Below are 12842 nucleotides of genomic sequence, written 5' to 3'. Positions count from 1 at the left end.
TTCCTGGGATCCAACTCTCATCCTCTATTCCCTGAACATTTAGGACATGGCCCTGACTACTGGGGCTTTCTGTCCTGAGAATCCACAGGTTTCAAGCTCTCCAGAACAGTTGACTTGGTCAGAGTTCTTAGCTGGGTCTAGAGTTGTAAGTGACCCATCTGGAATTTTGGTTGCAGGTGAAACTGGTGAACATCAGGAATGATGATATTGCCGATGGCAACCCCAAGCTCACCCTGGGTTTGATATGGACCATCATCTTACACTTCCAGGTCAGGAGACTTCCTTCTCTGAATACTGCTTCTAGACCCTTTGCTAACATTTGGGAACAGAGTTGTTGAGGGAGCCCTGGGGTGTGGAGGTCTGGGGAAGGGGGCAAGGCCTTGGACTCCTGTCATACTAAAGGGAGCTAGAAAATCCTGTGGTATCACTAACCTCCCAAAACCTCCCTTGGAGAGGCAAGCAGTGTGACATAGAAGAAAAGTGCACCGACTTTGGAATCAGAGTATGTGAATTCAAACCCCATCTCTAGCTTTGTTTAAGTTCCCTGGACTTCAGTTCCTTCATCTGTGAAATAAGGGGGTTGGCTTCTGAGATCCCTTCTAACTCAAGGGTTTTTGTTTTATGAAATGATGTTGTCTTTGGGAATGAAGGCAGTGGGGACATTGTGGCAGCTAATATCCAGGAAAAGAGATCTAGGGGACAGTAAAAAGAAGTGAAGGGCCATATCTTGTGATGCCTAGAACTATAGGGCTTTCTAATGGGTGTCCTAGAGTCCTAGGGGCTTTCTAATGGGTGGGGGGGGGATAGTGATAGTAGGGAATGGTGGCTCCAAGGGAATGAAGGAGGCTTCCTGTTAAGCAGTTCAAGAATCAGATATTTCTTGGGCAGAGACGATGTATTCTGGGCTATGGGGGGGGGGGGCTTGAGGAAGAATGACATTGCTTCTGCCTTCAAGAGGCTTACATTCTAGAGGGAGAAGACTTAGACTTTAAAAGGTTAAGAATAACAGGAGATGGGGCAGCTGGTATGGAGTGCCAGCTTTGGAATCTAGAATATTCATCTTCACGAGTTCAAGTTCAGCTTCAGACACTTACTATGTAATCCTGGGCAAGTCACTGAACTGTTTGCCGAAGGAAGGAAGGAAGGAAGGAAGGAAGGAAGGAAGGAAGGAAGGAAGGAAGGAAGGAAGGAAGGAAAAAGAAAGAAAGAAAGAAAGAAAGAAAGAAAGAAAGAAAGAAAGAAAGAAAGAAAGAAAGAAAGAAAGAAAGAAAGAAAGAAAGAAAGAAAGAAAGAAAGAAAGAAAGAAAGAAAGAGAAAGAAAGACAAATAGGAGGTACCTTTTTCCTCATTGTGGTAGGCAACATGAGTATTTATTTGTTAAGCTCCCACTTTGTGCCAGGCATTGAACAGCCTGGAAACTGGGATTGCAGAGACAGAAACACAGCAGCCCCTGCTTTCAGGGATGGACCCTTCCATCTCTCTAGGTATGGGGTGGCTAGGCCTCAGGGAATGGGAAAAACACAAGATTCTGCCCTGGAATTTGGGGACTAGCCCTTCCCAGGAGGGAGTGGAGCCAGGAAGGGCTATGCTTTGTGGGTGCCTCTCTGTCTTAAGGGTAACTGTTTTCAGGGTATTTAGAGCACTCTGTCTCTGGGCTCCCAGGACTGGGGTGGGAGCCTTCCTCCTTCAACATCCATGTTCTTAGGCAGTACCCTCTGGCCTTTCCTATGAATGGCGGGGCCTATCCATCCAGGAATGTGCTCAGAGAGGGAAAACAGCTGCCACCCCCGGAGGGGAAATGCTTTGGAGAAGTAAAGGCTCAGAGGTTGGGCTGACTCATTGCTATCCGGTGCCAACCACCGCCAAAAGCACAGGAAACACATCTGATTCCTGTATGGGGTGGAGCCTGGTTGGCACGATGGCTTGAGTCAATGAGAGACAGACAGACAGAATGTGGAAGAATGGGGCTACCAGACACCCAGAGGGAATAGCCATACTATTGTGGCTGTTATGGAATAGTCAATAGAGATGAGTTCCCATGCATATGTGTGCACAGATTATATAGAGACAGACATTCCAGAAGGGAGGTCACTAGCCAGATGGAAAAATGAGCAGACAGATTTTAGAGTACAAGACAGACAGACTGACAGACTACAGTGCTCCCTGGACAGGAGTCAGGGAAGGAGGGAGACCCTATGAGCTACTCCACTTAGCAGACTCATCTTCATGAGTTCAAATCCAGCTTCAGACACTTACTAACTCTGTAACTCTGGGCAAGTCATTGAACTGTTTGCCTAAAAACGGAATGAAGGAAGAAAGGAAGGAAGGAAGGAAGGAAGGAAAGAAAGAAAGAAAGAAAGAAAGAAAGAAAGAAAGAAAGAAAGAAAGAAAGAAAGAAAGAAAGAAAGAAAGAAAGAAAGAAAGAAAGAAAGAAAGAAAGAAAGAAAGAAAGAAAGAAAGAAAGAAAGAAAGAAGAGAGGAAGAGAGGAAGGAACGAAGGAAGGAAGGAAGGAAGGAAGAAAGGAAAAAAAAGAAAAGAAGGAAGGATAGACAGATAAATGGATGAATGAATAGGTGGTACCTTCTTCCTCATTGTGGTTGGCAACTTGAGTAGGGAGAAATCTGTATCCCCCAAATGAACTGCCCTTTCCTGGCCCCTTCCTCTGTCTCAGAAGGTTTGGAAGAGTTGTCTGACCCTTTAAAGATGCCCATTGCCCACCTCTCTTATTTGTAGGCTCAGAGACAACCATGAATAGACATTACCAGCCTGGGCCTTCCAGTTTAGTGGCCCAGACCTCCTGTCTCTTTATGCCCAGTCTGAAAAGGGGATATTTGTGGCTTAGAAATCCTGTCATAGGATGTGGCTCTGCTCAGGGCTGCCTGATTAACTTAAAAAAAAATTTTTTTTTAATAAAACCCTTATCTCTGTCTTACAATCAATTCTAAGAAGAGCAGTAAGGGCTAGGCAATAGGAGTTAAGTGATTTGCTCAGTCAGTGTCACACAGCTAGGAAGTATCTGAGGCCAGATTTGAACCCAGGTGCTCCCAACTCCAGGCCTGGTGCTCTATCCACTGAGCCACCCAGCGACACCCTCCTTCCCCCCTCCCCCCCACCTGTGCCTCCCCTTCACTTTTAAAAGTCAAGTTTCAATAGTTTTCAGTCAGTTTCAACTTAAGGATAGGGAATGGCAGGGAGGGTCAGGGCTGCTAAAGTTTGTGCTCAGGCTAACGTGAGGAGCTTGGGTCCAGTGGCTGTGTGTGCCTGAGCCCTGGGTCCTGGGGACGGCCTCACACCTCTTCCCTGCATTCCCGCCTTTCAGATCTCGGACATCCAGGTGAGTGGCCAGTCTGAGGATATGACTGCCAAGGAGAAGCTGCTGTTGTGGTCTCAGCGGATGGTGGAAGGCTACCAGGGCCTGCGCTGCGACAACTTCACGGCTAGCTGGCGGGATGGGCGCCTCTTCAATGCCATCATTCACCGGCACAAGTAAGGGCAGGCACCTCTACGGTCCTCCTGGGGTCCCCGGGAGGGAAGGGCCCTGGAGGTGCTGGAGCGGAATGGAAAACGAAAAGAGATGTGAGCCTGAGCCCCTGGTTCTGATGGACTCACGCCCCAGAGGAGCAGACAGGATGCCCAACGGCAGAGAGGTCCATGGCACCCAGGCGGAAGCTGCTAAGGGGACACGGCATGGGTTTGGGAGATGGCGAGTCACTCTATGGCTGGAGCAGAGGATATGGGAGGTTGGAGAGATTGATTGAGATGAGAATTCAAAGAGCCTTGAAAGCTAGGCTAAGGGCATTGGAGCGGTGATGAGAGCTAACATTGATAGAGCACTTACTATTTGTGTTGGGCGCTGTGCCCACTAAGCAGTTTATAATTATTACCTCTTTTGATCCTCACAACAATCCTGTGTTAAATTTAAAATTATATTTCCAATAATGAAAATATTTATATTTTATGAAGTTTATTAAGGATTATTAGATATCAAGGATACAAAATAAAACCACACTCAGGTGAGATTATAGGGAATTCTGGGAAATACCAAGGACTTCTGGGGATTGAAGTCTAGGGTTCAAAATCTCCATTTTTACACCTGGGAGGTAGCTGTTAGGATGATCCCCATTTGGCAGATGAGAAAAATGAGACCAACAGGCATTAAGCGACTCACCCAGGATTAGATTTGAATTCAGGTCTTCCCAACTCAAGGCTCGGCATTCTAAGAGTCAGGAAGCCCTGGGATGCTTATGAGCAGTGTAGCCAGTCCCTTAACCACTTTGAGCCTCGGATCCCTGATTTATAAAGTAAGTGGATGACCCCAAAGGCTCTTTCCAGCTCTAAAATCCATGTTTCTGTGGTCTGGGCAGCCTTCCCCAGGCTTGAGAAGGTAGGAGAGAAGAGGACTCCGTTTTTTCTTGGGCTCTTAATCATCAACGAATCAATAAACCTTTATTAAGCTCCTACTGTGTACCAGGCACCTGCCTCGCATCCCTGTACTGCCTTCTGGACACAGGAGCTCTGACCCTGTGAGGACTTAGAGAGGTCTCCTTTTTGAGTCCCTCATTTCCTTAGGATCATAGAATCTGAGCTGGAAGGAACCTTAAAACCATCCTGCCCATTTTACAGAGGAGGAAACTGTGGCCGGTTAACTTGCCTAAGGCCACGAGGCAACCAGTGCCCTTTCCACTACATCACACTCTCTCTCCCTCTCTTCTACCTTGTCATATGTGTTGGCTTCTGGCTCCAGCCCCAGCCCCAGCCCCAGGCTCTGCATTCCCTTTGGTGTAAGCATGTTGGGACTCTGAGCTGGGCTGCTGCTGGGGGCAGTTCAGTAAGTGACTGCCCGTAGCCACCCGCCCTGCTAATTACCCCTTCCCCTGGGAGTCTCACCCAAGCCCCCAGTTTTGGAGGGTTCTGGATTTCCAGTGCCTGGGGCAGGACAGGCAGCTCCCTCCGTCTCCTCCTGAGAGACACCCTCAAGCCTTGGCTCTGAGGCTCTGATTCCTGCCCCATAATTAAGTGTGGATTTACCAAAGCCTTCAGAGATACCTGTGGCATGTCCCCTTAAAACCTGCCCAGTACTATGCGACCCTAGGCAAGTCCCTTAACACCCGTTGCTTAGCCCTTTCGCCTTGGAACCAACACACAGTATTGATTCTAAGCTAGAAAGTAAAATGTTTAAAAAAATCCCTGCTTAGGAGAGGGGCCAGGGGAGTGGCTGACCCTGTACCCTGTACCCCAACCCATCTTATAGCTTACATATTATCTCCCCCTATGCAGAGGATCAAGGGTTAGACTTGGAATTGGTAAGCCTGGAGATCAAATCCTGACTCCGATACTTCATAGCTGTGTGTCTCTGGACAAGCCAAACCCCTCTGAGCCCCAGTTTCCTCTTCTGTAAAATGGGGGCAACAGTAATATTTACTCCCACCCCCCCAAGGGTGGTTGTGAGGATCAAGTGAAATAACCCGTGTGGCTTTCTTTGCCAAACTTGAAAGCGTTATTTATATAAAAGTTGGCTGTTCTTAAAGGGGGCATCTAGTCTTGTCTCCCCACTTTTCCTTAGTCTCATGCTCCTGGGATGACAGGCCTCCCTCTCTTGCTGGAGCTTCCCACGTGGGGTGCGTGGCTGGGTGGGCTACGTTTAGCCTCCTTTATTGCAAAGTTGACAAAACTGCAGGCAAGTCGTGGCGTCTTCTGCTGCCTGTCCCTGGCTGGGCAGGCTGAGCCCTGCAGTGGGGGAGCCCCTGAGGGGAGGGACAGATCCTGCCTGCTGCCAGGCTGGTGCTGGGATGGCTGGGATGGGGTGGGGTTGGGTGGGAGCAGGCCGCCCCGGGCTATGACTGCTGTATGGCTTCTCCTGGATGGGAGGGAGAGAGGGAAGGAACAAGCAAGGATGCGAGTCTGGGCAGGGTCTAGGCAGGCTTTCCTCTGCCTCCTCCCAGCCCTTGCCTTAAACTTGAGCTAAGTAGGAGGAGCTGAGCAGCTCCTGAGCTCCCAGAGCCCAGAGTGGGGCTAGGTGACTAGTCAACGTGGTACCTCCGGACCGATAGGGCGCCGGGATCAGAGCTGCCATCCCCGGAGAGGGACAGGGGAGGAGAGAGCCCTGTGGCCACAGAGGGGACATGAGTGCCCTCGTGAAGGGGAAGCAGAAGAAGGGGCCCTGGAGGAAGGGGCCCCGGGCTGCTGGTGGCAGGGAAGAACGGGTGCTGATGTTGTGTGAGGATGGTCTTCCGTCTGGAGCCCAAGATCTGCCACTCAATGGCCTCCAAGACGGAGTCGAGAGTCACCTGAGTGGGGAATTGTACTCCGTACACTCCACTCTGCGTCTCCGAGAGCTGTAGGCTTGCCTCCCTCTTTCTGTTTTCTTCTCTTTTTGTCTCCCTCTTCTCTCATTTCTATCCCTGCCTCCCACTTCTTTTATCCCCCCAAATCTTCTTCCCCTCATTTGTTTGGGGAGGGGGGATCCCTGGCAGTCTCCAACTGGGGACTCCCAGTGAGGGGACTGAGCCTCCCTATGTGTTGTGGCCTCTGGGTTTGATCCGACCTCTCCTTTCTTCCTCCAGGCCCATGCTCATCGACATGAACAAAGTCTACCAACAGAGCAATCTGGAGAACTTGGACCAGGCGTTCAATGTGGCTGAGCGAGAGCTGGGGGTAACCCGGCTGCTGGACCCTGAGGGTACGTGGTCTTTTTAGGGTGGGCCCCCCTGATATAGACTCTAAATGATCACCCTGGTGCAAATATCAATAATATGGAAATAGGTCTTGATCAATGACACATGTAAACCCAGTGGAATTGATCGTTGACTGTGGGAGGGGGGTAGGAAGAGGGGAGGGAAAGAACATGAATCATGTAACCATGGGAAAATATTCTAAATTAATTAATTAAATAAAATTTTCTGAATTAAAAAAAGCAGGTACCCCCCCTTGCTTCCTTGAGGGGGGCATTTGCACCCCTTTTCAGTTCCAAATCTCCCCTCATCTCTTTCTTGGCAGATGTGGATGTCCCCCAGCCAGATGAAAAGTCCATCATCACCTACGTGTCATCCCTGTACGATGCCATGCCCCGGGTCCCTGATGTGCAGGATGGGGTGAAGGCCAATGTAAGTGATGCGGATGGGGAAGGAGCGGGCAGGGATTTGGCGTTTTCCCCTTCTCCCTGTGGATACCTGGGCCGGGCCTTTCCCTCTGTAAGTCCTACCTCCTCGGATAGGAGCTGCAGCTTCGGTGGCAGGAGTATCGGGAGCTGGTCATGTTGCTTCTCCAGTGGATCCGTCAGCATATCATCTCCTTTGAGGAACGCAAGTTTGCCAGCAGCTACGAGGAGACAGAGGTGGGTGGCCTCCCCTGGGCCTGGGGGGCCCCTTCTTCCAACTCTCTCCAGCCTCTGCTGGCCCCTCAGGGTTCTCCCAGAGGTCCCCAACTCTGACAGACCTAAGCTTGCTGCTGCTCCTCCTGCTCCCTCTTTGGTCAGGCTGTACTGGGGGAGAACAGAAACAAACCAACAAAAACCTACCAAAAAAATTTTAAATAGGAAAAACAGACAGGTATCTGAAGGAAGGCTAGAGTCCTGGAAGAAAAAGGCTTAGGTTTTTTCAAGGCTAATATTGGGGCCAGGATGCTACTAAGGTGCCTTCTGGCCTTTTCTCCACTCTGCCTCTCTTAGCACCACCAGGAGGGCACAGTGGATAGAGTGCTGGGCTTGGAATCAGGAAGTCCTGAGTTCCAAATCTGGGTTCAGACACTTACTTAGCAGTGTGATGCTGGACAAGTCATATCACCTCTCTGATCCTCAGTTTCCTCATCTCTAAAAGGGGGATAATAGCACCTACCTCACAGAGTTGTGAGGATAAAATGAAATCATGATTATAAATAACAGTGACTGGCATAGTAAGCATTATATTTTTAATAGAGGAAAAGACATCTCGGTGGGCAGTGTGTGAGGGGTCCAGGCCGTTCTATCTATTGCTATTGTTACTGTTAGATCTTCCCCTACCCTTGCTGCCTTTACCCCAAGTGCTGAGTTCTTTGGGAAGTAGGTCAGGACACCTCCATTGATCTCCAATTTCCTCTCTCGGACCTCTTGGGACTTTCCAAGTTCTGTGGCCTCCATCAAGGTTCCCACATTGAGTTCTGGTGTTTGGGTTTCCGTTGAGTATCTGGCCCTTCAAGACAATTGGACAAACACTTAAACCCATTCCCAGCTCCTCCTCCTCCTTCTCTCCCTGGCAACAAGGATGCTGAAGGACCATGAGCTCATGCCACATGCAGATTATTTGGAGGAAATGTAGGCTGGAGAAGAGCGATTTAGAAATAACATGGCAGCCATCTTAAAGTGTTTGAAGAGCCACCAAATGGGAGAGAGATTAAACTTGCTTGGCATGGCCCCAGAGGACAGATTTGAGAGCAGTGAATGAAAGCCACAAAGGAAAAGAGTTAGTCTCTGTCTAAGGACGAAGTTCCTAATAGTGAGAGCTTTCCCAAGTGGAATGGACCACCTTCCCCTTGCTGGAGGACTTCAAGCAAAGGATAGACCACTATTTGTTGAATTGTTTGTAGAGAGAGTTCTCCTTTGGGTCCTAGTTGGATTAGACTGCCTCTGAGCCCCTTTTCCTTGAGGGTCTCTGATTTTGTGAGAGGACCTCAACAGCCAAGACATCAACCGAGTTCCTAGAATTCTCTTCTCAGAGTGAATTCTCATCTTCAGAGCCCAGTGGTCATCATGAGGCTATTTTCCCAGCAGTATTACCCACTCTGGGTGCCCTTCCAAGATCCTGCTTGGTGTCTAGGCTTAGACCTAGCCCTGATCTCTTGTGATGACATATAAACCCTCCCCATTGGCAAACTTAATTGGCTTCAGGATCACAGACTTAGAGCTGTGAAGGGACCTTAGAGATCCATTAGGCCAACCCCTCCCTTCCTTTTAGAGTTGGAGCTTAGACTTTGCTTTGAGATCTCATGTCAACATCTCTTCTCAGATCCTCTGGTGTCAGTTCCTCAAATTTAAGGAGACTGAGCTTCCCGCCAAAGAGGCCGACAAGAACCGATCCAAGAACATTTACCAGTCACTGGAGGTGAGAGACCACCTTTCCTCAGAGAGAGACCCAAGCTGCTCCTCTGCTTGTTCCTTGCATCCCCTCTCTGGACAGTTTTCTGTCTTCTTTTCCTTTGGTTTTGGCAATGTTCTCCCTATGCTGGCTCCTTCTTTGGCTTCATCTTTCACCACCATCTTCTAAAGAAGGAGTGAGACAGTGCCTGGGGCCATGCACATTCAGAGTTGCCTTATGACTGTCCTAGGGCACCAGGTTTGGGGGTGAGGCCCTTTGCATCCCTGCAGAGGTGTTGACACCCCTGGACCACTGACAGGGAAGCCATTGGTTCAGAATTGGGGTGTGTTCTACATAATGTGAACTTGAACTCAGGATCTTTGGAGGCAAGAGACCTGAATTTGAATGTAGGCTCCTCCCATTCCCTGGGTAACTTGTCTTTAAGCATTTGTCTCCTCTGCTGTGCCATAGGTGGGTCAGTGGATAGAGCCTAGAGTCAGAAAGTCCTGGGTTCAGATCTTCCCTCAGATGCTTTCTACCTGTGTGACCCTGGGCAAATCACTTAACTCTGACTGCTAGCCCTTACTACTCTTCTGTCATAGAGTTGTTACTAATCAGAGAGTAAGAATTGGGGGGGTGTATTTAGTGCCAGTGAAGGGAACTCCTAGGAGTGGGAACTTCTTTTCCCTAGTGACTAAGTACTAGGGAATTCTAGTGATGAAGTGGATTTCAGGGGAAAGCATTTTATAAAGTTTTAATGTGCTTCATAAATATGAGTTAACAAACACAAAAGAGAATGAGATAACTTTGGGGCCTCCAGGGAAGGAGACTCATCTCCCTGCCCATATATACCGGGGCTCTGCATCTATTATCTCCTTTGAGCCCAAGGATATAGTGCTGAAGGAACGGATGGATACCCCAGACTAGCTGGATGCTTCCATATCCCTAACAGAGAAATTAACTGATCCAAGAGGCAGCTTGGTGTGGCGCTGTATTTATAGTCAGGGAGAGAGGAGTTTAATTCCTGTCCCAGATATTTGATAGTTGTTCTACCCAGGCAAGTCCTTTAACCTGTTTCCTCATCTGTAAAACAGAATTATTGTGAGGATTAAATGAGTTAACTTCTATAAAGCACTTTGCAAACAATATAGCACTATATATCTGTTGGAAACATTGCCAAAAGTCATAGAGACAATGTGTCAGGCAGGATTTGAACCCCAATTTTACTCTCTTCCAGTTTAGTGCTTGGAGCAGCTAGGTGACATGGTGGCTAGAGAGCCAGGCCTCGAATTGGGAAGATCTAGGTTCAAATCTGGCCTCAAGACACTTCCTAGCTGTGTGACCTTAGGCAAGTCACTTAATCCTAATTGCCTAGTTCCAGTTCTTCAATCTTAGAATTGCTATTAGAACTAGAATTGCCCTATTCTTTTTTTGCCCCAGTAAAATTTTATTGTGTTCCCTCCAAAATTATATTAAAATTTTTTTAAGCATTTGTTTTCTGACATTTTGCAATCTAAATTCTTTCCCTCCCTTCCTTCTTTCCCCCTTCCCTGAGATAACTAGTAATCTGATATAGGTTATACATGTGCTATCATGCAATACATATTTCCTTATTCATCGTGTGAAAGAAGACACATTACACATACAAGGAAAAACTCATAAAGTAAATAAAGTAAAAAAGCGTACACTTTGATCTGCATTCAGACTCCTTCAGTTCCTTCTATGGTGGTGGTTTAGCATTTTTCATCATGAGTCCTTTGGGGCTGTCTTGGATCCTTACGTTGCTGATAATAATGAGTGACTTCAAAGATACTCTTTGAGTTGCTGTGGCTCACAGGTTCATTGGTCTGTAGCCAACCTAAGCGAAGAATCTTGGATTTCGGGGGAAAGTGTTGCAAAATCTTAAAGCACGATCTGAGTGTGAGCTGGGACTTTTTATTATTTTAAATATAGGAAGACCTTGGGGCCAACGAGAGGGTTTAGAGCTGGCTGTCCATGATGTGTGATCATGCTTTTATTATGATGATGATTACCGGGGCAACTCATAATCATCATTCATATGTAGCTAGTGCTTGGTGAGTTCTGAGTACTTTTCATGCATTATCTCCTTGGACCTGAATTTGAACCAGGAGATGTAGTCCTGCAGGAAGGCAAACCTCAGTCTAGCTGGCCTGAACCAAGGAGTGTGAACACCAGCCCGTCCTCTTCCAAGTTATTTGTTGGCTCACAGGTTTCTCAGAACCTGTGGCTCTGGGCACCCACACATCCACCCTTCTCCTTGCCCCACCTACCTGCCACCTTCCTGAAACACACCCTGTGGGGACACCACCTTGCTGGATGGGGCAGGGTACTCTCCACCGGCTGGGCACCCCTGAGCCCATGCCCTGTTCCCTGTGCCCATGCAGGGGGCTGTGCAGGCCGGGCAGCTGAAGGTACCACCAGGCTTTCACCCTTTGGATGTGGAGAAGGAATGGGGGAAGCTGCATGTGGCCATCCTGGAGCGGGAGAAGCAACTGAGAACAGAGTTTGAGAGGTGGGTGTGGGCAGGGAGTTCCGACACGACAGATTTTCCATGGGGCAGGAGGAGGGGGTCCCCAGGAGAGCCTGGGAGGTGGGGAGCAGGAGCGGGCTGGAGGGAGGTGCCCGTGGTGGGGCTAATAGGAACCACACGCCGATGACTCATCGCCCCAGAGAGGAAACGGTTTGCCACTGAAAATCTTGTGCTTTACTCAGAGTTGAGGCAGTGGAGCCTCGAAGGGAGACAGAAAACCACTTCAGGGCAGGTTGGAGGGCTGCGTGCTGGTGGGGTCTCAGGATGGGCAGAGCAGGTCGGAGGGGCTCGCCAGTGAAGCCCCCCTCTTTGGGGCGGGTGTGTCCCGCAGGCAGGAGTGTCTCCAGAGAATTGTGAGCAAACTACAGATGGAATCCGGGCTGTGCGAGGAGCAGCTGAATCAGGCGGATGCCCTGCTGCAATTGGTGAGGCTGGTGCAGAGGGTGGGGCTGCAGACCTGGGGGAGGACCAGCCTGGCTGAGGGGCCGGGCCATGGGAAGGGAGAGGCCCGTTTGGGTGGGGCCGGGCCTCGATTTCATTTCTCATCCAAGCCTGAGGCTGCCTTGGCTCATGGGTGGATCCTCCCTGGCCAAGCCAGAGCAAGCCAGAAGTGTGGATGGAGCTCATCGCACAATGACGTGTCTAGGGCCTGTTGGCTGCTCAATTCCTTGCCATAGGCTGGGGAAGATGCAGTTTTTAAGACTCAGTCTAGGGCTTACATAGGACCCTATTGAGGTTTTGGGAGATGTGGGGAGTCGCCGAGGAGCCATGTTTCTGGGCATGCTCTCAGGGGGCCACTCTGACCCATGGTTGTGCCCTTGCAGGACATCCGACTACTGACCTCAGGCAAAGCCCCTCAGCATGCAGGGGAGGTGGAAAGAGACCTGGACAAGGCCGATGGCATGATCCGGCTGCTCTTCAATGACGTGCAGACTCTCAAAGATGGGCGGCACCCACAGGGCGAGCAGATGTACCGAAGGTAACAGGCACAGAGTGGGCACAGCCACTCTCCTAGAAGGGATGCTGCCCTAAAACTCAGAAGGTCCAGTCTAAAAAGCTGGCTCTGCCATTCACACTAACTTTGTGGCCTTATGAAAGACACATAAACTCTCTGGACTTTGGTTTCCTTGGTTTTAGTTTTATTTTTTAATTTGAGAATTTTTATTTAATTAATTAATTTAGAATTTTTTCCCATGGTTACAAGATTCATGTTCTTTCCCTCCCCTTCCCTGCCCCCCTCCTG

The 12842-nt window shown here is 49.2% G+C and overlaps 1 protein-coding gene across 26 annotated transcripts in view; it reads left to right on the top strand.

The window, feature by feature from the left end:
• PLEC (plectin) overlaps positions 1-12842 on the top strand; it is a 119657-nt gene that overhangs the window by 75935 nt on the left and 30880 nt on the right. For all 26 annotated transcript variants that reach the window (XM_007488713.3, XM_016432017.2, XM_016432016.2 and 23 more), the window contains 9 exons: positions 177-269; positions 3321-3487; positions 6565-6680; positions 6998-7104; positions 7215-7334; positions 8980-9075; positions 11454-11581; positions 11931-12024; positions 12424-12578. In XM_007488713.3, coding sequence (XP_007488775.1) covers positions 177-269; positions 3321-3487; positions 6565-6680; positions 6998-7104; positions 7215-7334; positions 8980-9075; positions 11454-11581; positions 11931-12024; positions 12424-12578 — 1076 coding nt within the window. The remainder of the gene's footprint in view (positions 1-176; positions 270-3320; positions 3488-6564; positions 6681-6997; positions 7105-7214; positions 7335-8979; positions 9076-11453; positions 11582-11930; positions 12025-12423; positions 12579-12842) is intronic.

This window comes from Monodelphis domestica, chromosome 3 (assembly GCF_027887165.1).
Source record: "Monodelphis domestica isolate mMonDom1 chromosome 3, mMonDom1.pri, whole genome shotgun sequence".
Lineage (NCBI taxonomy): Eukaryota > Metazoa > Chordata > Mammalia > Didelphimorphia > Didelphidae > Monodelphis > Monodelphis domestica.
The sequence above is the reverse complement of the archived record's forward strand: the minus strand, read 5'-3'. Positions and strand labels throughout refer to the sequence as shown.